This window comes from Drosophila obscura, unplaced genomic scaffold, assembly GCF_018151105.1.
Source record: "Drosophila obscura isolate BZ-5 IFL unplaced genomic scaffold, ASM1815110v1 contig_138, whole genome shotgun sequence".
NCBI lineage: Eukaryota > Metazoa > Arthropoda > Insecta > Diptera > Drosophilidae > Drosophila > Drosophila obscura.
This window is the reverse complement of record NW_024542722.1, coordinates 41,303-63,757: the sequence shown is the minus strand read 5'-3', so window position 1 is coordinate 63,757 and position 22,455 is coordinate 41,303. Positions and strand designations below refer to the sequence as shown.

Below are 22,455 nucleotides of genomic sequence, written 5' to 3'. Positions count from 1 at the left end.
CCAGCAACACGGGAAATAGCCACGCTAACCCCACGCTGGTCGGGGCCCATAATTGAACTGATATCCACAGAGCCCCTCAACGCGGGCCCGGAAACCAGGGCCCGACCGCCGCCCTGACGTACCCACGGCCGACACCACCCCGATCCTCGCCAACACACTGAAAGATACTCCCGCGTACCGATATGATTCTTAGCGCCATGCACCCAGCCATGCCTAGAGCCATTTCCGAGATCTTCGTCGCCCAAACAAGTCGTTGCTGCGATACCAGAGGCGTCATCGCGACTCACCTGTTCACGTACCAGTCTGGTTGTAGTATAAAACGAGTACTACACCCGGCATATCAAAATATCGTACCCATCAAACTGATATCCACAGAGCCCCTCAACGCGGGCCCGGAAACCAGGACGATAACCCCACCATATATTGACCGCCGCCATTTCGGACCCACGGCCGACGCTACACAGATCCTCGCAAAGACATTGGAGTACCTTCCGCGTACCGACATAACTTCTAGCCCTATGCACCGAGCCATGCCTAGTGCCATGTCCGAAATCTTCGTCGCCCAAACAAGCCATTGGTCCAACAAAAGATACATCGTCGAGACCAGCCAGTTCATGCACCAGTCTGGAGACAATACCACCCAAGTGTTCCACCAGAGCTACAAAACTAGTCTACCCACGGCCAACGCCACCCCGATCGTCGAATAAAACCTTTGACCCCGGAGCCACCGAAGACGATCCAGAGCTGCCAACGGATCCTCGGCCACCCGACATAGCACCGCCGATTCAAGAATGCCTGGACAAAGAACCACCAAAGAAAACCGCCGAGAAAACCATCGTCATATGGGATAATCGACCCACCAAGCAGACACCAACTACAAAGCACCCAGAACAGCAGAAAGGCCACGATCACAGCAGCAGTAGAAAATATAACGTTACCGACGCCACGCTAAAGTGACTAGATTAACACAGACGAATCCAAAGACTCGGCACAAGCCAAAGGACAGGAGAACCCGGAAAAAGGCGAACCTCAGCACCCGCCAAGCGATGCTACTAACCTCTCCATCACCCACCCGGAAGAAAGGTGGGTGGGGGGGGGGGCATGGTTAGGCATGGCTCGTCACAAACGGCGAAGTGTCAGCGCATCCACGCTGGTCGGCAACAATAATCAAACTGATACAGACACACAGAGCCAACGAACCACGGTTCTCCACAAATAGCGGTGCGTCAGCACATCCGGAAAATAAAATAGTCTTAAGCAACGCACGCAATTACTAAAATTAAGAATTCTCGATCAACAACTCTACCCATTCTGCATTATTTCGCAATCAGCGAAAACAGCACGAAATTCTCGGTCACCCACTTCTCATCGACCTACCACTCAGCTATCCCCTTCTGCGGTGCAGAGTTGGCAAAACCTCATTTCTAAACCCAAGCCCCAGCTGCAGCCCACACCTACCCAAATCCACTGACCCACTAACAATTGTCAACAAAGCACCAAGCTTCGACCCACTTACCACGCCCCACAATTATTGTTACCGAATAATCATAAGTTAGCAATAAGCAATTATTTCCGGGTCTCAGGTGCGATCGTCAGCTGCATAATAGGGCCAAGATCGGCCGAAAGATGAGGCAGTCCATCAGCCCGAACACAAGACACAGGCAGTCCATCAGCCCAAACACAAGACACTGCTCTAGGCAGTCCATCAGCCCGAACACAAAAGAAGCCAATAACACAAGACACTGCACTAGGCAATCACAAACGCAAAACACCACACTACGCAGTCCACCAGCGCACCATACAACTACAAGCCAGAGTAACAACGTAAAGAACTAAGTGAATGAAAAAATACTGAATAAACCAAGAACCAAAGTGCTGATGGATATTTTACTATATATGTACATGTGCTCTATGAAACTCGTATTCAAAAATATTTTCTCCTCCCTTTGAGACATCAGACTTTGGATTATCTTTTTTTTTTACTTTCTATATATAATACCCAAATATATATTTAGAATTAAAACAACTATACGTAACTGAAATTAATAAAAAATTATTGTATTTCAATATTTTTCATTATAGAAGAAATATTTACGATTCCGGAAGCCATTTGGTCGTCCGCTGATGGAACCCATTTCGTGTTTGCTTTATTTAATGACACACAAGTTGGAATGATGACGTATCCCTGGCTATCATCTGGAGCCTTGTTTGCTGGATCCGGTTTTTCTTCAGGAAGCTATTTTCCAGAAACCAAAAATGTTAGGTATCCAACGCCAGGCACTGTCAATCCAGAAGTGCAGTTATGGGTGGTGGACATTACCAATTTTGATTCCATAGAACAAGTTGAATTGAGTCCACCACAATCTCTTAATGGACAGTAAGCTTGCAAATTAAGTAATCTTTATTTTATCATTGACAAATATCACTATTTTTTCTAATAAAAGGGACTATTACCTAACATCAGCAGGTTGGGTATCTGATAGCAACCGCCAGGTGTCTGTGGTCTACATGGGACGGTCTCAAAATTATAGTGTGATTACAACATGTTCTAAACTACAAAATTGGAATTGTTTAGAAGTAAGTAACCTATTTATAAATTAAGATCTTAAAAAACATGTAATGTATAACGCAAATATTAAGATTCACTCTGAACGTGCTCCCGAAGATGAATGGTTAGATATATTTCCTCACCCGATTTTTTCGTCGGATGGCAACAGCTTTTTATTACTCGCGAGTATACAAGAGTCTGGGCATGATCATTTTACGCATATAAAACATATAACAATATCGCAACAAAGAATTTCTGTTATCTCTCATGGTCGATATGAGGTATAGTATATAGGCCATGTACACACAAAAGTTTCCTAATTTATTTATACATTTTATTTCAGGTAATAAAAATACTGTGTTGGGATACAATAAATCATATAGTATACTATTTGGCTACTCAAGATAAGAAACCGGGTCAAAGACATTTATATACTGTTAAAGATCCAATACATGATGATACAAGAAAGTATGAAAGCTGTTTATCAAAACGTTATTTTACTTTTACAACATTTTTCATCAACAGAACCGAGCCACAATGTATTACTTGTGATTTAGGCGAGGCCCTCTGGAGTAGTCGGTATTACTATATAAACTGTTCACATTTTGACGCCTTTATTACGCCGTCACTAGGCGTGGCAACAAGCTATGGAATTGAGTTCTACATTTTGGAATGCCAAGGTCCTGGACTACCAGTATCAGGAGTTCACATGCACAAAACTCACAGTTTAGTCAAAATTTTATATGACACGCGGCCTTTTTACACAGAGAAACTTCAAAAACTCGCATTACCAATCCAACGATCTTTTGAAATCCCCTTGCCACATGGAAGCCGAGCTCAGGTTCAATTACTGCTACCACCCAGCTGGAGAGAAGAGCTACGGGACGCTGCATTTCCTGTTGTTGTCGAAGTGTAGGCAATTTGAAAATTTTATTTAAGGAATCGAATATATTTAAATCTCATATATGTAGAGATTTTAAGCCTGTATCGGTATAGATGTCAATCGGCGTTACAGCATCTCCAGAAATTTTATTTTCAAACTCCTGGTTCCAAATGATGAATGGCAGTTAGCAGGCCTTAAATATATATTTATTTTTGTATAGAGGGATGGTGTTTTATCTACGGCTATTTTCCAGGAGTAAGGAGCTCCTTTCCGGTACATATTTGTTTTAATATTTTAGATTGAAATGTTTTGGTCCCATGAGTAGGCGGGAAGGGTCCGAGATCACAGGGCGCTTACCATCCGCGATTACGCTTTGCTTGGCAGCCACCCCGATAACCGATTTGCCCCCGTTGCCCCTCGACGTGGATGGGCCGGATTGGCTTATCGGAGCCCTACTCGCATCGGTTATTGCTTGAAGACAGTGGACCGACTTAGTCTTCTTCCCCGTCTTCACAGGCCCTAATTTCCCAGGCGTTGATGTAGAAGGATTCGCTTTCCCCTCCGGTACTTTAGAAGGAGCACCGAGCTCCTTTCCGGTTGTTGTTTTTGAATTTTGAGTATTTGACAAATTTGGTCCGAGGCACGCTGGCCCGGAAAGCCTAAGTTAAACTGGTGTTCGGCAGGTATCCAGAGTTCGCATACTAGCAACCGACCACCCCCTCGGCCATGCATCCCAGAGTTTTCTTCGCTCGGCCCGACTCCAATTAGCCAGCATCCATGGTAGAGACTTTACCATATCAAGACCTGTTCCAGCCGCACTAACGTGGATAGTATAGTCGCACTTCCACCGGGATGTACATTTACGATGGTGACGGCTGCGTCCGTTCAGACCAAGCCCTATCCTGAATCATCCTTACTCTAGCCCGAGTGTACAGTTATGGCGAGACAGCCCGTCATCCGTTTGTCCCCCTGTATCATCCGATGGCAGACGGCCAATAAAATAGGTTAGAAACTTAAAAAGTACACAAATAAGCATCTACAATATACATATTGTTACGGGTTTACTATACGTATTTTCGAATTGAGGATTAATAGCAGAGAGTTACTTTTATTGGGGATTAAATTTTAGATATGAATTTTCTTGCTGTTCTAAATCACAGCACATCTATGAGGAACGGTGGGAATTTTTGACAGATGTGAAACTCCGATTCCCACAGGAGGATTCCATCCTCCATCCATGAAAAATAGATGATGTACACAATTTGGTGCGGCGGAAAATTGTTTTCTTTTATAATTTTAATGGATTCAGCTCCAAAATATATTCTTCCACAATCTTATCATGTTGCTGGACATGGATGATGATAATAAGGCCAACATTTGACGAGGAGAATTTATTAGAGTGGATATCTGTTTTGAAAACACTGAAACGTGGTCATTTGTGACTGCTTCTACTTAATCCAATCAATGTTTTAAATACAAATACATATTCTATGTTTTCTGAGAAGCGGTTTGGGAGAAAGATATACCCGAAAACAACGAGGCGTTTCTTAAAGAAAGTTTTCTATAGCCATAGCATTGTATACTTTGGGCTCTTTTTCTGAGTACAGAATAGTCGGAAGGTTGTCAGCCAAAAGCCAGTGCAATATCCTGCATGAGTTTTGCAGAGTATTCATAAAAGAATTCCCAGAGGATAATCCCCAAACCGAGTTTTTGTGCCTGAGACAATTCTGACATATCAGATGTTTTTAAACATTTTCCTATCTGTCATTTTTTAAATTTCCGTAGTGAATTCCTATTTTTTGTTATGAATTTCAAATATTTATGGTTGTAGTTGACAATTATCGAAAAAATACCGCACAGAAACGTGCGAATTAGGAACATCCCAGATGGATGGTGGAATAACTGGGAAATTTTCGAAACGGTAGAACCTTATAGCTTTTCACACTGGCGACCATCCGCCATCCATTTCTAGAATGGTCCGTAAGATTCTCCGACTACTTGAGTGGAGCGATCCGGAGAATAGTTCCTGAAAATTCTCTCCAGGTTCTTGTGCATTCACCAGTTGGGCGGGTTGACGAAAGACCCTGTACTCAAAAAGAGTTAATTGGTATATCGTATTTGTGGTAAAATCATCATTTTTGCATTTCAATGCTTTATATTTCCCAGACGGTATGCTGTAATCACAAAGTGTTTTCTAGCTGTTTTAATTATCTTTTCAAAATAGCAAAGTTCTTTACAACAAGACGTAAGATACTAGAGTTATGTGAAAAAAACAAGCGCTACCTCTGAAAAAAGCTTTAAAAAAAATACCAGTTTTCAAAAATTCTTTAAAAAAAAGTTCTGCCATAGAAAAAAAACCATAGTTCTTTAAAAAATTTTAAATCTCCATATTTATCAGAAAAAGTCGGTTTGGATCCTTGAGGAAAAAAAAGTTCGATTTTGTCGAGTAGTGTCATTAGTTCACAATTTATATACTGACTGAGTACGGGTATAAGACGTTCCTTCTCGTTTTTTTTGCTGCAGAGAGTTTATTCCTCGCTAGCGTCATCCGCCTCACTGGTCTTGCGCGTGAAGTTATGATACAGCACCTTTAACTCCGAGTCGATGAGAGACTGCCGCATCAGTCTCAGAGTCCAGCATGTTACCTATCACCCTATTGATCCCTGAAACGGTAAAAATGTGATCGAAGGATAATTCTTTTACCACAATAGCATGGAGGGCAGCTTTCTCTTTGGAAGCAAGCAGAATCTCGATCTTGACAACCGCGTTGATAATTTTCTTTGAAATTTCCGCAGATAAAGCACTTTCTGTTGAGTACTCCATTTATCGGTTCATTGTTAAATTATCATCATTTATCTCAACATATAGACGGCATATCAACTAAGCATCCTTCTCTGCCTCAAAAACATGGGACGGCGAAAATCGATTTTCGGTTGATAGTTACGTGATAGTTACTCGTATATCTGTTAAAAACTCTTAAACTCTCTGTAAAGTTATACCCTCCCCTTTTGCTCCAGGAGATGTGGCCACCTTCATGCTCTAGGGCACGAGTATTAACATCGTAATTGATAGTGCTTTCAGCTTCCGTGCAATCATTCTCCAATGCTGACATTTCAATTAGTCATGCAAAGCCAAATCATCATTATGTTTTATGCGTGTTCAGTTCTGTGTTCGACGTCGCAAAGTGGGACAATCAGCCGTTTCAGCTTTCTAAATGAATAACTTCTGAGCGAAGTAAGATATCTTCACAAAATTAACAGCATTTAAAAGGAATATTTTTTAAATTTATTCTGTACTGTTTAGAAGCTTGTTAATAAATAAGCAAAGTTTAACTTTGATTCCTGTGCATATTTGCCTATTTTCAATGCTAAACTTTTATGTTTGTGGATCGATAAGGAACGTTTAATGGTATTTTTCACTACACACTATAATTTTAAATTTAAGACAATTTAAACTTTTTTCGTAAGAGGTTGCGTCAGGTAAATTGAGTATTGATAACAATGAAAAAACCTAACAAAATATACCAAAACAGAATCATACGCAACATACCTTATTATACCCGTACTCGAAGAGTTAAGGGGCATAAAAGACTTTTGGTAAAAGTGGATGTGTGCAACGCAATGAGGGAAACGTTTCTGACCCCCTAAGTATATATATTCTTGATCAGCATCAATAACCAAGTCGATTTGGCCATGTCTGTCTGTCCGTCGGTCTTGATGAGTGCCTAGTTCTCAGAGACTATGAAAGCTAGAGCAAACAAATTTGTGTTTCCAGACTCATGTGATATCACACTGCTACAAATGTATTTCAAAATTTCGCCCCGCCCCAACAAAATCTGCGGCATCCACAATTTTAAAGAAACGAGAAAACGGAGGAAATATCGTAGAGAATGGAGGTGGGTGAAAAAAATATTTGAGGTCATATTATTTTTACATAAATAATAACCAAAATAAATTTCAAAGTCCTACATATCCTGGTTTTTCCTTAGAGAAATGTTGGACCTGAATGGTATGTTTTCTTAAGTATACGTCAAGTTAAGTATATGTTATTCAGGAAGTAAATTTTGATAGATCCTGTTTAATTTATAGTGCATTCATTAAAATTCTTCAAATTCATTAAAATTCTTAGATTTTGTTTTTACTGCGAAACTTAAAATGCATGCAACTTTTTTGATGATTTGAGCAAGGGTAGACGGCACACATAGAACATTTAGAGCGAGGATATCCTGTCTTGAATAGTCTGCATCTATCTTTTGAGCACCATTGCATCCAATATGCGATCTGGTCATAACTAATAGCTATAGAAGGACATGTGGACTTTCCGAGTCGTATATAGCTGGGGATGTTAGAGCTGGTGACCATTCGAAGTACAGGTATTTTGACTACACGTACATTAAATTCCCATGGTTTCGGCACAGATTTGTTTGCACAAATTTCTCATCGAAGTATATATAAAAGTATGATATTTTTTCCTTTGGTCACTGAACAGTTAATGTATCTTTGTCAGGAATTTGTTGCTTCTGTTTCATTTGAAATATTTATTCTCCATCTCAAAGTCTCCTGATTTATATTCTGGAAAATATCCTGCGTAGTTTTAGTTGCGTTTCGTTACTACTCGTAAATCTGCGATCATTGTCTTCACCCTCACTCCTCTTCAGCAATGCATCTTCAATAGTGTTTCCTTTGGCAACAACATGTTGCATTGTGTTTTCTATAAAATTTTCCAATGTCTCAAGTGAGTCCTTATCCTCTTCAATTTCTCCGTAATTTTCATCTTCGGAATCATCCCACTCAAATTGACAAATACGAATGGGATGATATGAATACCACTCAGGACCAATGTTGTCTATAGGCAAAATTGTGTTTGCAAAAATCCAAAGACGAAACTAAATACGTTTCGGTCACAAATTTGTTTCATACTTATTCATACCTTATTTAATCCACCAAAAACAATTTAGTTTATTATAAAATCTGTACAAATGACTTTAGTTCACAATCACTTTTTCATCAATTTTTTCGGTATCTGTTCTCGCCCCGCAAGTGACACTAATACTTAGAACTCACAACTTCTAACTGCGCAATTCCTACTCAGGGATAAGCAGAACAGAACCGCCAATTATACGAAAAAAAAATATCAAAAAGAATATCTGTATTGGCTGTTTTGTCATTTGAAAATAATGTTTCCTATAGGCAACACTGGTCCTGAAAGGGTTAATTAATTTTCAGTTTTTTACCCCTTCACCTCTCAGAACAGCAAAAGATACTTATTCTCTTTCTCGCTCGCACACACTCTGCCTTGTGCAGTACGCGACCTTTCGCGTAGAAGATGTAGAATCTACATTGTAGATGTAGAATATACATGGTAGATGTATAATCTTCATTTAAGATGTAGAATATATATTTTAGATGTAGATGACAGACGTAGCAAAAAAAATTAAAAATATAAAATAATTTAAAAAATTATATGTATATACTGACTGACTACGGGTATAAAAGTAGAGTCGCGTCTACAGAAGCGACTCACAACGTTCCTTCTCGTTTTTTATTTAACCTGTAAGATGCAGTATGTTAACAAAAGTTGAATTAATTTTTTCAGTAATTGGACCCGACTGACTACGCGTGTACAAAACGTATTTTTATCGAGTGTATTTCACAACGTTCCTTCTCGTTTTTTATTTAACCTGTAACATGCAGTATGTTAACAAAAGTTGAATTAATTTTTTCAGTAATTGGACCCGACTGACTACGCGTGTACAAAACGTATTTTTATCGAGTGTATTTGCCAAAACATTACAGTCTGTAAGCAACTTAATATGTAGACCTAGTAAATATCTACCAAATTTTCCAAAGGAAACTATGACTGAAAAGATTTTGGTTTTACCAAAACACCTGCGCCAAATCCGTCAATTGAGGCGCCTGTATGCAGTGCTATGTTGTTGGTGGAAAATTTTTAATATTGTCTTTTTATTGTATAAGAGAGTGTTTTCGCGATATTATAGTCCGAGTATAAGATAGACACTTTCTCAAATAGGGAGCATATTGAAGGGTTAAAATATGGATTAGAACGAAATTGTTCGTTTATACTCGATAATGTGGCATACATTCATGATTACCATCAGCCCATATTCTTCACGTCCTAGACCCTCCATTATATTAGCCACAGCCTCGTCATACGATATGATAGTGTTATCTTTGTCCGATAATGCACGTGAAATATCTATATATGGAATTTTCATGACGTTTGAACACGCTTGTATAGTTTGACTATTTAGGACTTTCTTTATCTATGCCAAAATTAAGCTATCCGTTCTTCGTGTCTATTTACCACGTCTAAAAATTTCCACATTTTGAAGTCGATTATTTTTTAATGATTGTTTTCAATGCAAATCATTTTTTTAAACTTAAAAAAATGGCTTTTTTAATATTTTTCTTAGAGGTAGCGCTTCTCTATTTACATAACTTAAGTATCTTACATCCGGTTGTAATAAACATTCTGAAAAACTGATAAATGATCGGGGAAATATCAAACTTTTTATACCAGTACTCAAAAAAGAGTTAAGGGGTATATTAGATTTGTGGTAAAAGTGGATGTGTGTAACGCAGAGAAGGAAACGTTTCCGACCCCATAAAGTATATATATTCTTGATCAGCATCAATAGCCGAGTCGATATAGCCATGTCTGTCTGTCCGTCTGTCTGTCTGTCTGTCTGTCTGTCTGTCTGTCCGTCTCGATGAGCGCCTAGATCTCACAGACTATAAGAGCTAGAGAAACCAAATTTGGTTTCCAGACTCATGTGATATCACACTGCCACAAGTGTATTTCAAAATTTCGCCCCGCCCCCTTCCGACGCAACAAAATACGAAAATCTGTGGCAGGCACATTTTTAAAGATACGATAAAACTTAAAATGTAGAGAATCGTAGAGAATGCCAATATCTACCAGATTGCCGAATCTGAATCAGATCAGATCATAATTGTAGCCAGAATGAAGAAATTCATTTTCAGTTGCTTCACCCGTCTCCCCCTGAATGAAACACGCTACTGATTCTCTTTCTCGCTCGCACACTCTGCCTCGTTCAGTGCGCGAGCAACCCCTTGCGGAGAAGAAGTAGAATCTAAATGGAACATGTACAATATACATGTTAGATGTATGTAGTATATACATTGTATATGTAGATGTAGATATCAGATGTAGCAAAAAAATTTAAAATGTAAAATTTTTTTTAAATTTTAAAATTCTAAAAAATCATATGCTCTAAAATGTATATACTGACTGAGTGCGTAGAGTAGTAGGTAGACTAAGTAGAGTCGCGTCCCCAGAAGCGACTCGCACGTTCCTTCTCGTTAAATTTAAAACATCTTTTTTTTTTTGTATATTCTTAAAAAAATGTATTTTCACAAACTCTGGAAAAATTAAAAATAAAACTATATCTTGCGTTTTTTTATTTTATTAACTAGGCGTCGTTTAAGTTATCGTTCAGATCAGAAAATCAAAACAAAAAATATACCGATCGGAACGGTATCAAAGCAAACGCAAACGACATGTAATTTTGGTTTTACCGAATCTTAGGTATGGATTAAAGATGGGCTTGGACTGCAATTTTCCGACATGACCCAACTCGGCACGTTAATGAAAATGTCCAACACGCACGGCTAAAAATTTTACGAACACGGTCCAACGCGAAGTATACAGGCATGACGATATTTTTATTTTCATTGCAAAAGTAAACTCTTAACAAAGGCTAGTTTTGCTTCTACAGCTCAAAAGCAGCCCCCCGGCCACCCAACCGACCGAGGGGCGCTGCCGCATGACGCGCTATGCATGTTACCGAACCGATCGCGAACATGCAGGAAAGATAGAGGTTAGACTAATATTCGAGGAAAATTAGAGCTAAACACAGCTGAAAGAGCTAAACATGCAAAGATAGCTAAAAAATATAACTAATTACGGGAAAGGTATGTTAGTATTAGTGATTTAAGAAGAGGAAGGAAATTAGTAGTTGATATTATGTGGTAGAGGGAATTGAAGTCCGAGCAAAGTACCCTAAATGGTTCGTGCAAGGAATAATTCGATCTACAAAGCGGAAGGAACAAAGGAATGAAGTTTCTAGTAGATCTAATGGGAATCGTAAAGTTTATGCGGCTCAACAAGTCAGGGCTATCTACGTCACCCTTGATCAGGTTGTGCATAAAAATCACACCAAGCATTTTTCTACGACTAACTAAGGTTGGAAGGTTTATTAAAAGCAGTCCCACACATCCCAGTTAAGGCCACGCAGAGCAGAAAGGAAAAAGTTTTTCTGGACTGATTTTATGCGGTCCTGGTGTACTTTGTACTGGGTGCAGCATACACAAGAGCCGTGCTCTAAAATCGGACGAACAAGAGAGATGTAGAGAGTCTTCGATGTATAGGGGTCGTTAAATTCCTTTGACCGCATCTTTATAAACCCAAGCACGCCCATGGCCTTATTTACCATGGTAGAAATGTGTTCAGAAAACTTCAACTTTGGGTCTAGTGTAACACCAATATCATCAACCAAGGTAATTCTCTCAAGTGAACCACCGCAGAGGCTATAAGGAGCCAAAAAGGGGCTGGAGCAATTGCCTGATCATTGTTTGCTGACAGATTGAGAAATGATAGCGAGGATGGATGTGCGGACGTTCTAAGCTTACTATTTAGGAAGCTGTAAAACTGTTTTGTGAAAATCGTATCCTGCACCGAGATAGGTAGTTTTTATAGCATTGAGCGTTAAGAACGGAGAACATTGACCGAGCTATTACATGCGAGAATGAGAAGAGAGAGAGAACCAAAATCTCGAAATTTGTTATAAAGTCTTGATTTTAAGTGTTTTAGACTGGATAACTCTTTGGTAAACCAAGGAGGCTTTCCAGATCTAACCGGACAAGAAAGTGGGACACAAGAATCAAAAAATGTGTCAAGTACATTGTAAACGAGAAGGAAAGTGTGAGTCGCTTCTGGGGACGCGACTCTACTTATACCCGTACTCAGTCAGTATATACATTTTTCATTTTGATTTGATATTTTTGAATTTTTTTTGCTACATCTGCTATCTACATCTACAATGTATATTCTACATCTAACCTGTAGATTCTATATGTACTGTTTAAATTCTGTATCTCCTCTGCTCGAGAGCGCTCGCGCACTGAACACGGCAGAGTGTGCGAGCGAGAAAGCGAATGAGTAACGGGTCTCTATCTGAAGAAAGCGGGAGAAACAACTGAAAATTAATTTATTCATTCTGGCTATAATTATAATCCGATCTGATTCAGATTCGGCAATCTGGTAGATATAGTCATTCTCGATACTGCGTTTTTAGTTTTATCGTATCTTTAAAATTGTGCCTGCCACAGATTTTCGTCCCTTTTGGCGGCCGGGCGAAATTTTGAAATACACTTATAGCAGTGTGATATCACATGAGTGTGGAAACCAAATTTGGTTTCTCTAGCTCTTATAGTCTCTGAGATCTAGGCGCTCATCGAGACGGACGGACGGACAGAAGGACAGACGCACGGACAGACGGACATGGCTATATCGACTCGGTTATCGATGCTGATCAAGAATATATATACTTTATGGGGTCGGAAACGTTTCCTTCTATACGTTGCACACGTCCACTTTTACCACAAATACCCTTTAACTCTTTTTGGAGTACGGATATAAAAATGTGTGTTCCTTTCATAACTTCAGTGCACAAGTAAAGAGTGGACCTATCAAAATCTCTTATGAGGCTATTATGCTTCGTAAACTCGGCATTACGAAAGCAGCGGACACGTTCACGTTCAGATAGTCTACCCATTCCATCCAATACAGTAAGCCCAATATCGAGTGGGTCATTTCTAAAAATGGTGTACCGACCTTAGCCTTAAACTCTTTAACCAGCAAATGCTCCGGCTAAAACTTGGCGGAACAAATGCTTTCAAATTGAGTCGGGGAGACGCTTATCTTGAAGGAAGATATCTCCCTGGCGTAAGAAAAGTGAAAGTTTCCACCCTTAAGCCGACGGATTTTATTTAGCTTTGTATAAAAAAGACATATAAGACAAAAAACTTGTCGCTTTGGTGGGACTCCCACTAGGTCTAGTACCTATGATGGCAATATCCGGTAGCCCTGGATGTCTATGGGAGCGAAACTGATGAGATAGTTAAGGAGTTGGGTGCGGACTCGACGGACACGGACGCTACAGACATTTCTAACTGCATACTCTCCGAAGTGATGGATTCGGCTCCAGAATCTGCATCACCAGTAGCGTTCGTTGCCCTTGGAGTAGCAAACGTAATCAACGGCTGAACTGAGTCTCCATATCCAAGAGGCGATTGTTGCTGTTTAGATCCCAAGATCAGTTCTTTGAAGCCACTCCGCGTCTGCCTCATTAACGAACGCATATTGTTTTCCACAGCACGGCATTCCTCACAACTATAATGCAGGCCGTTGCTTTGGGATATGGCATCTCCTACACGACCCGAGATCCCTACACATTTTGCCACATTTTGCATAGCCAGCAAGGGAAATTGGGTGATCTGCTTCTTGCGGGTTTTTTTTTGGCACAGACGACAGCAAAATCCATAATGATGTGTTTTATTTTTTTTTTTATTTCGAGAAAAAAAGTTCAAAACAAATAACAATCAGACCAATGTGCAGAGAAAATGCTTAGAGCGATACTTAAAGCGAAATCGGTAAAAATAAAATGAGAAAGGAGAGAGAGAGTGGTGGCAGCAACAGTTTATAAGTGTGAGCGTTACTGCACAGAAAGTTACGAGAGCGAGAGGGAAAGAACAGTTGTTGAGAGTTAGGTGATAGAGAGAGAGTGATAGACGGCAATAACTACGACAAAGAGCGGCTAAGTGTAATGAGATTGCGAACTTACGAACAGCAACTACCCAAACACACGACTACCCGACGCACAAAATTAATTAAACAAGTCGTGCTTAACAAAATTATCAGGAATGCACCCTCGGTTAAGGAAAGATTTTAAGTTAAAGATTAGGGAGTTAATTTGAAAATAAAACATCAACTATTTAAGTAAAATAAAAGGAAATTGCATATCGCAAAATAAATACAGGTCATTTCTCTATGAAAAAGAACTTTTGTTTTCAACCAGGTCGAAATAAGTACACAATTGTTGTTTGGTTCTATTTTATGTGATTGTTTAATTCTTGTCGTTTAGTATTTTACACACATTATTTTTTTTTAATTATGATTTTTTTTCAATTTCAGAACTGAAGAATTTTTTGTAAAATTATTATTTCATTCTTTTTTCAGAGGTGGACCTTCTTTTTTCACATTACTTAAATATCTTACATTTGGTTTTAATGAACTTTGCCATTCTCTAAAGCTAAGAAATGCAGCTATAAAAATAACTTTGTAGCTTCACCTTACCGTCTGGGAAATATTAAGCTTTCAAAAGCAAAATTAAGGATTTTTGTAAGGAATTTTTTTCAAAATTTTTACTTTTAAATCTCAGGAAAATTCGACAAAAAATTATATTTTGTGTCTTTATATTTTTTGTGTATAAGTTTATTAATAAGGCGTCGTTTAAAGTATTGTTTATTAAAATCTGTGGAGAAACAGCTGAGCTAAAATTGGTGGACCAACCCTGTGAAAATCACATTTTACCGATTGAAATGTTGGTGGCCCAACGCTTTGTATTGTATTGTTTGTTTATTGTATTTCCTAGTGCAACAAGCAAGGGGCTTATAATTAGAGCACTAGTCACTAGGTGTCACATTAGTTTTTTATTAAACTTAGAGCTAAATGAATCTTTTAATATGACATTAGGCTGTGCCAAAATTTGACCAACAAATTTTTTTATTTTTTTCAAGGTGACACCCCCCAATTCTGTTCTTTGTTATTTAATAAAATTATACATTTTTTTCAAATTTTTAGTTTAATGTTTGGGGGTTGCTACCACGAAAAGAAAATACAGCTTTTTGGTTAAGCCTAGTACTCAGATCGAAAAAAACACCTAGCAAACATAATCAGGGTTTATATATTATATATTATAATATTATATTTTTATTAATTTTCATAAATATAAAACAAATATTGCTTTCAAATTAGTTTGTCTTCTTGGTGGTCGGCACGGGAGGCGTCGCCATCTGCTGCTGCTGATAGTCAGACACATTACCTTGCCAATAAAATATTGGGGAGCCCAGGATATGCCTGGGGAAGAGCGGCCCCAGCCGAAGAAGTGCATTTTTAACTTTAAACAAAACCAAGCAGCGGTCTGAGCAGTGTAACCGTTCGGAATGCAGTGCACACCTCTGGTCACACCACTGGTCGTTCGAAAAATATATGACATCTGTTTGTTAGCAAACAGTTTTTCGATCTGAGTACTAGGCTTTATATATACATTGTCACGGAACGGTTTAGCTTTAACGATCGATAGTATTCGCATCTAGTATTTCTGAAGAGATTAGGTATTTGGGTGACCTGCGGTCACATTAAAGTTAAGAAGTCAAGCCATGCTTCCCGCTTCGGGTTATTCCGATTGACGAGACCAAGAGAGTAGGAGGAAAGACTGCGGTATGTAGTAACTAAATAGTTGAGGTTAGACCTAAGCCAATGTATTTCACCCCTACAGAATAAAACACACACGCACATATCATTTACGCTACGAGATCTGGTATTCTTGTTTCGGTGTCGATATATTGAAGTGTTGAAAGCAAATCCTACGCGGTCATCGTCGGTCGGCGTCATTTCTTTTATTCGCACTTCCATCGCACTCCTTTATTTGCGTGCTTCTTGGGATCGCACATTAGCATGTCGACCACACACTCGCCCAGGCGGAGCCCTTGAATTGGAAAGAGCGGGGCTACCGCAGCTACGACGACCACAGCCGCATCAACTGACGGCCCGATCGCCATCGTGAGTACGGCTGGTGGATCGAAGCAGCGGCCACAGACTCCTAAGGGAGTGGGACACAAGGAAAGAATCCGAGTGGTGCTGTACAGCCTGACGGATCAGGCCAGAGCACAAATCCCACCAACGTCCAAGTTGCTGCACTGACGCAGAGGATCGCCATCTTGGAGAAGGAGCTGGAAAAGGCAAGGGCAAGTAAAAGGCAAGAGGCAGCCGCAAGGAAACCCGTTGGAAACGGAGTTAGTGTTTGGGTGAAGAGCGGCAGATACTGAGTGCAAATCTACCGCAATGTTCGAGTGAGAATCTGATGCCAGATTTATCCGAGAGAGTGACGCCATCTTTAGATGCACAGTTGCCGTTCCAATTGAGTGGAAGTTTGCCGCCACAATTGAGTGGAAATTTGGCTATAAGGCGACAAGTCACACTGAGCACAAATTGTACAACGATGAGCTACTCCACGCCATATTGTGTTACGGCCACGGTGCTGCCAGAACAAAGTTACGTGCAGGCACTACGGGAGCCACAACACAACTTTATGATGCCCACAAATCCGCTTGGGTCATATGGAGCACCATCGCCTACCTTGTCAAATGGATGAACGCCGCGTCGATTGCCTGATCTTCCTGAGTTTGAAGGTCAGCCAGAGGAATGGCCTATATTCCAATGCGCGTTCATGGAGACAACGGCAGCGTACCACTGTATAGCTCTGGAGAACAACCAAAGGCTAGTGAAGGCTCTGAATGGTGAAGCGCGATAGTCAGTTAAATCGCTGCTCATAGCAGCTGAAATTCCGATATGGACGTCCAGAGCAACTGATACGTAGCCAGCTGGAGAGCGTGCGAGATGTACAAGCAATTCAGGAGCACAATCTAAGCAAGCTTGTGCCATTTGCTACAAGAGTCAGCAATCTCGCAGCGTTCCTACGGTCAACCACCGACGGAGTCCAGCACTAGAGTAATCCTACCCTGATGGAGGAGTTGATTGCTAAGTTGCCCCTGAGCAAAAGGTTGGACTGGGTTAGGTATGCTGCAGCAATAGGATCGTACCCAACGGTCTTGCACTTGAGCGAGTGGCTGAATGATCTCGCCAAACTGGTGTGTACGATCACGGATGTCGGGAGCAAGGATCCCAAACGACGGGTACTGCATGCTAGCACAATTCATATGGATCAGCAGTGGCACAACGACCGCACCAAATGTTTCCCAATATGTGAAGGGCAGCACACGATCTAGGACTGCAAGGATTTCATCCATGCTTCTCCAACATCCCGAGTTGAGTTGGTGAGGGAGCATCGGGTCTGTTTCTTATGCCTGGAAAGTGGACATATGGTCAGGTTCTGCAAAAGGGACAAGAAGAAGAAGATGCCAGAGAAATCATCATTACCTACTGCACGACGGATTGGACAATCCCAGACGGCCACTACACTCATACAATGGGCCACGGAGGAATCAACAAGGTAATCGCAAGCGATCACTGCATAACGGCGGTGGTCAACAGAGGGATGACCCACAAACATCGCAGCCATCGGATCCGACCCCGAGGAGGCCCCTAGACGAAAAGCAGGCGCCAAAGGACGGCCCTGAAGTCGCACACCGGAACCTAAGCTGTGTCGGTTCGGATGGAGGTCATCTACTATTCCGCATCTTGCCCGTGACTCTGTACGGGGAAAACAAGCAAATGGACACCTACGCCCTGTTCGACGAAGGCTCGTCCGTAACAATGATGGATGACAGACTCGCGCATAGCCTAGACCTGAAGGGCAAGAGTCGACAACTGAACATTCAATGGTTTGGCGGGAAGGGAACGCACAATGGGAACGCGAAGATGGTGAGCTTGCAGATTAGCGGAACTGGGAAACCAAAACGCCATGGGCTAAGGAATGTGTACGCGGTCTCGGATTTGAATCTACTGGTCAACATCGAGAGGAAACTGCGGCGTGATGCGAACTTCGCGCAGCCATACAATGGAATCATGGATGACTACGTCAAGAAGGAATACGCACGACGGCTAGAGCAGCAGGAAGTCACTTCAGTCAACAGTGACAAGGTCTGGTACCTGCCGCACTTCGGGGTCGAGAACCCAAACAAGCCCGGGTGTTTGGTGTTTGGTGTCTGGTGTTTGATGCGGCCGCCAAGGCTAGTGGCGTGTCCCTGAATTCAGCTCTGCTTAAAGGTCCACAGCAGTACAAATCGCTCCCAGCCGCGCTCTTCCACTTTCGGGAAGGAGCAGTGGGAGTATGCGCAGACTTCAAGGAGATGTTTCATCAGGTGTTGATACAGCCACAGGACAGTTGTGTCCAGAGATTCCTGTGGAGGAATGGAGACGACCGGCGGGATCCAGACCTGTACGAGATGGAGGTGATGACGTTCGGAGCCACATGTTCGCCGTGCTCAGCGCACTACGTCAAGACCCTAAATGCCTCAGGGTACCTCCGTACAGATCCCCGCGCGGTGCTGGCCATCAATGAGTACCACTATGTGGACGACTACGTGGATAGCTTTGCAGACCAGAAAGAAGCTATTGCTGTATCAACACGGGTAAGAGAAATTCATGCTAACGCTGGTTTCGATTTGTGCCGGTTCTCTTCCAGTTCGGAAAGTGTGGTCAAGGCTTTGAACCCACAAGGATCCAATATGAATGTTGAATGCACCGAAGCTGAGGAGAAGATACTGGGCATGTTCTGGCAGCCGGCTACAGATGACTTCAAATTCATTGTCAAGTACCATCGGGTGGCCAGCAGCGTGATGACAGGGAACGTGCCCCCACCAAAAGGGAGTTCCTAAGCCTCGTCATGTCTACCTTTGACCCGATCGGATTCTTGAGCTGCTACCTGGTGACCGCCAAAGTTCTGATGAGAGAGATTTGGCGGAGAGGAGTGGACTGGGACGAGCCGCTGCCAGCAGAATTGGCCACAGCGTTTGAGAGCTGGCGGCTAGGGATGAGCTACGTGAGAGGATTCCGATGTCCGCGCCACTACTTTGTCGTCGGATTCGTGCGGGATCTGTAGTTGCACGTCTTCGTGGACTCAAGCCAATCGGCGTTCGCTGCGGTGGCTTACTGGAGAGCCACATATGATTACGGCAATGTGCAGGCACATTTTGTATGTTCCAAAACGAAATGTGCCCCGATGAAGACCATGTCGATACCACGACTGGAACTTCAAGCAACCGTACTGGGAACGAGACTGATGGACACCGTAAAAAGGGAGCACGGTGTATCGATCAGCAGCTGCGTACTCTGGACCGACTCCAAAACGGTTCTGCACTGGATAAGCAGCACCCACCGGCGTTACAAGCGGTTCGTTGGAAACCGGGTGGCGGAGATCCTGGAGTCCACAGAAGTATCCCAATGGAGATGGATACTGTCCGCTGAAAACGTGGCAGACGATGCGACGCGGCCGCAAATCCACGTGGATCTGGATCAAGGATCACGTTGGCTAAGTGGGCCTCCCTTTCTACGGGAACCTGAGGAGGAGTGGCCGATTTCTTCTTCGGGTGATGGTGGCTACCCGCGAAACCGCGGATGAAGAAGAGATGCCATGTGAGTTTGCGCTGGTTATAGCAAACTCCTTTATATCTTTGCAGAGGTTCTCAAGCTACTACCGATTGGTCAGGGCCACTGCCTGGGTCCTCCGGCTTATGCGACGGTGTCGCGGACACCGTGAGAAGAGCGACGAATACGGGCTAACTGCGGCTAAGTGCGCCGAGGCAGAGCGCATGCTGATCCGGCTGGCGCAAAGTGAGGCGTTCGCTGAGGAAACGCAACGGAAGACTGTCACAAATGACAGCCAATTACGAGGGCTGTCGCCATACGTCGACGAAGATGGAGTCATACGTGCGTGTGGAAGGATCGATGCGGCCGCGTGCATGCCATTCAGTGCGCGGCGCCCGATCATACTGTCGCACAAACACGCACTGGCAGAGATGATCGTCGGTCATTACCACGATAAGATGCGGCATCAAAACCTGGATGCGACCATATGCGAGATCCGGAAGAGGTTCTGGATAACCAACTTGCGGAGGTTACTACGGAGGATAGTAACCAATTGCCACATCTGCAAACTACGAAGAGCACGACCAAGACAGCCAATGATGGGTCCCTTGCCAGAGGACCGGCTCGAGGCCAATGGATGGCCATTTAAGTATACCGGCCTGGACTATTTGGGGCCGCTGATGGTGACGTTTGGACGTCGAACGGAGAAGAGGTAGGTCGCACTATTCACCAGTCGTGGGCCATCCACTTGGAAATGGCACATGATTTGTCGACAGATTCGTGCATCATCGCGATAAGGAACTTCATGTGCTGCCGTGGACCTGTGGTCAGGATGAGAAGCGACAACGGAAAGAATTCGTCGGAGCTGACAGAGAGGCCAGGAAATTCGACGAAGTCTTCGAACCGGAGAAGATCCAGGGCGAACTGTCGTCCAGAGGAGTCGAATGGATCTTCAACTGTCCGGCAAACCCAGCTGAGGGAGGCGTCTGGGAGAGAATGGTCCAGTGCGTCAAGAAGGTGCTGGCGCATACTGTGAAGGAGGTGGCTCCTAAGGAGCACGTGCTGGCAAGCTTCCTGATTGAGGCGGAAAACATTGTCAACTCGCGTCCGCTCACACACTTGCCAGTCACGGTTGATCAGGAAGCCCCATTGACACCGAACGACCTGCTGAAAGGAGCAGCCGGCGTACCGGACCTTCCAGGAGAACGATGGTCAGTCGCCTAAGAAGTTCGCCACAAGGAAATAGTGGCGGATTGTCCGGATAATGAGAGATCGGTTCTGGAAACGCTGGGTACATGAGTACCTACCTACACTTGTACGCAGGGAGAAGTGGTGCGAGCACGTCGAGCCAATGCGTCGTGGAGATCTCGTATACGTATGCGATCCTGCCATACCAAGGAGAGAATGGAGGCGAGGCATCGTTGAGGAGGTGTATGCTGGAGTGGACGGAGTACCACGACGAGCGGCGGTGCGCGTGGCCAGCGACGATCGATCCAAGCTTATGATGCGTCCCGTCTCCAAGTTAGCTGTACTGTACGTGGTGAATGCAGCTGCGTCACGGGGATCGGGATGTCGCGGAACGGATTAGCTTTAACGATCGATAGTATTCGCATCTAGTATTTCTGAAGAAATTAGGTATCTGGGTGACCTGCGGTCACAATAAAGTTAACAAGTCAAGCCATGCTTCCCGCTTCGGGTTATTCCGATTGACGAGACCAAAAGAGTAGGAGGAAAGACTGCGGTATGTAGTAACTAAATAGTTGAGGTTAGACCTAAGCCAATGTATTTCACCCCTACAGAATAAAACACACACGCACATATCATTTACGCTACGAGATCTGGTATTCTTGTTTCTTGAACTGTTTTGCTGTCTCAGCTGTTCTACAAAATCAAGGATATATTCTCTGAACACAACATCACGTCATATTTTTGGAGCGACTCACAGCTCGTATTGCATTGGCTGCAACAACACTCAATCACGTTATCGACCTTTGTTGGGAATAGGGTTTCTGACATTCAGGAGATGACGTCTGGTGGGAACTGGCGCTACGTCCCAACATATCAAAATCCAGCTGATCTTCTGTCGCGAGGCTGCAACGTTAGCGAGCTTATCAAATCGACATGGTTTTCTGGTCCCTTATTTCTGCTGGAAGATTCGTTGAAATGGCCCACCAGCAGTAAACAGCTTGTCATTGACATGGACGTGGTCAACTCGGAGAAGCGAAAAAGCATGTTCACCGCGGTACAGGAGAGAAATTATATCCTCGAGATAGTCGATAATGTCAGCTCGTACAGTCATAGTCTTCGTCTCATTGCCTGGATGGTAAGGTTCATAAAGAGATGTCGGAAGCAATCGACGCCTACCACATCCTCACCGACACCAAATGAGCTTCGTTTTGCGTCGCACTGCCTTATTTGGAACATTCAACAAACTCATTTCACAGAAGATATTCGTTTACTTCAGAAGCAAAAACCATTAAAGAGTAGTTTGAAGTTTCTTACTCCCTTTTTAGAACTCGTAAATGGATTCGAGCTCGTCAAGGTTGGTGGACGATTGGAATATTCAGACCTACCAGACGGTCAAAAACATCCGTTGCTGCTGCCTAGCCAGTCTAAACTTGTTTGGAATTATATTCGTCACTTGCATATTCGC

The 22,455-nt window shown here is 42.7% G+C and overlaps 2 protein-coding genes across 7 annotated transcripts in view; both read left to right on the top strand.

Moving 5' to 3' along the window:
* LOC111079773 (inactive dipeptidyl peptidase 10) overlaps window positions 1–3,648 on the top strand; it is an 85,200-nt gene extending 81,552 nt beyond the window's left edge. For 3 of the 6 annotated variants that reach the window (XM_022375058.2, XM_022375061.2, XM_022375062.2), the window contains 5 exons: window positions 2,083–2,377; window positions 2,445–2,577; window positions 2,641–2,829; window positions 2,892–3,016; window positions 3,074–3,648. In XM_022375058.2, the coding sequence (XP_022230750.2) occupies window positions 2,083–2,377; window positions 2,445–2,577; window positions 2,641–2,829; window positions 2,892–3,016; window positions 3,074–3,464 (1,133 nt within the window). In that variant the 3' untranslated portion in view covers window positions 3,465–3,648. Of the gene's footprint in view, window positions 1–2,082; window positions 2,378–2,444; window positions 2,578–2,640; window positions 2,836–2,891; window positions 3,017–3,073 lie in introns of those variants that run through there. The other 3 variants (XM_022375060.2, XM_022375064.2, XM_041595937.1) reach the window with 3 other exon arrangements.
* A 16,195-nt stretch (window positions 3,649–19,843) lies between these two features.
* Window positions 19,844–21,390, top strand: LOC121405308. The gene is made up of 3 exons (XM_041595944.1): window positions 19,844–20,514; window positions 20,579–21,013; window positions 21,126–21,390. Exons 1-3 carry the CDS (start codon window positions 19,844–19,846, stop codon window positions 21,388–21,390), a joined length of 1,371 nt encoding a protein of 456 aa, XP_041451878.1.
* The last annotated feature ends 1,065 nt before the right edge of the window (window positions 21,391–22,455 follow it).

Coding starts and splice junctions, on each gene's coding strand:
- LOC121405308 (XM_041595944.1), top strand. CDS start 19,844: ATGCCATGTGAGTTTGCGCTGGTTATAGCAAACTCCTTTATATCTTTG. Junction 20,515..20,578: donor GGACGTCGAACGGAGAAGAG/GTAGGTCGCACT, acceptor ATTTGTCGACAG/ATTCGTGCATCATCGCGATA. Junction 21,014..21,125: donor GACCTTCCAGGAGAACGATG/GTCAGTCGCCTA, acceptor ACTTGTACGCAG/GGAGAAGTGGTGCGAGCACG.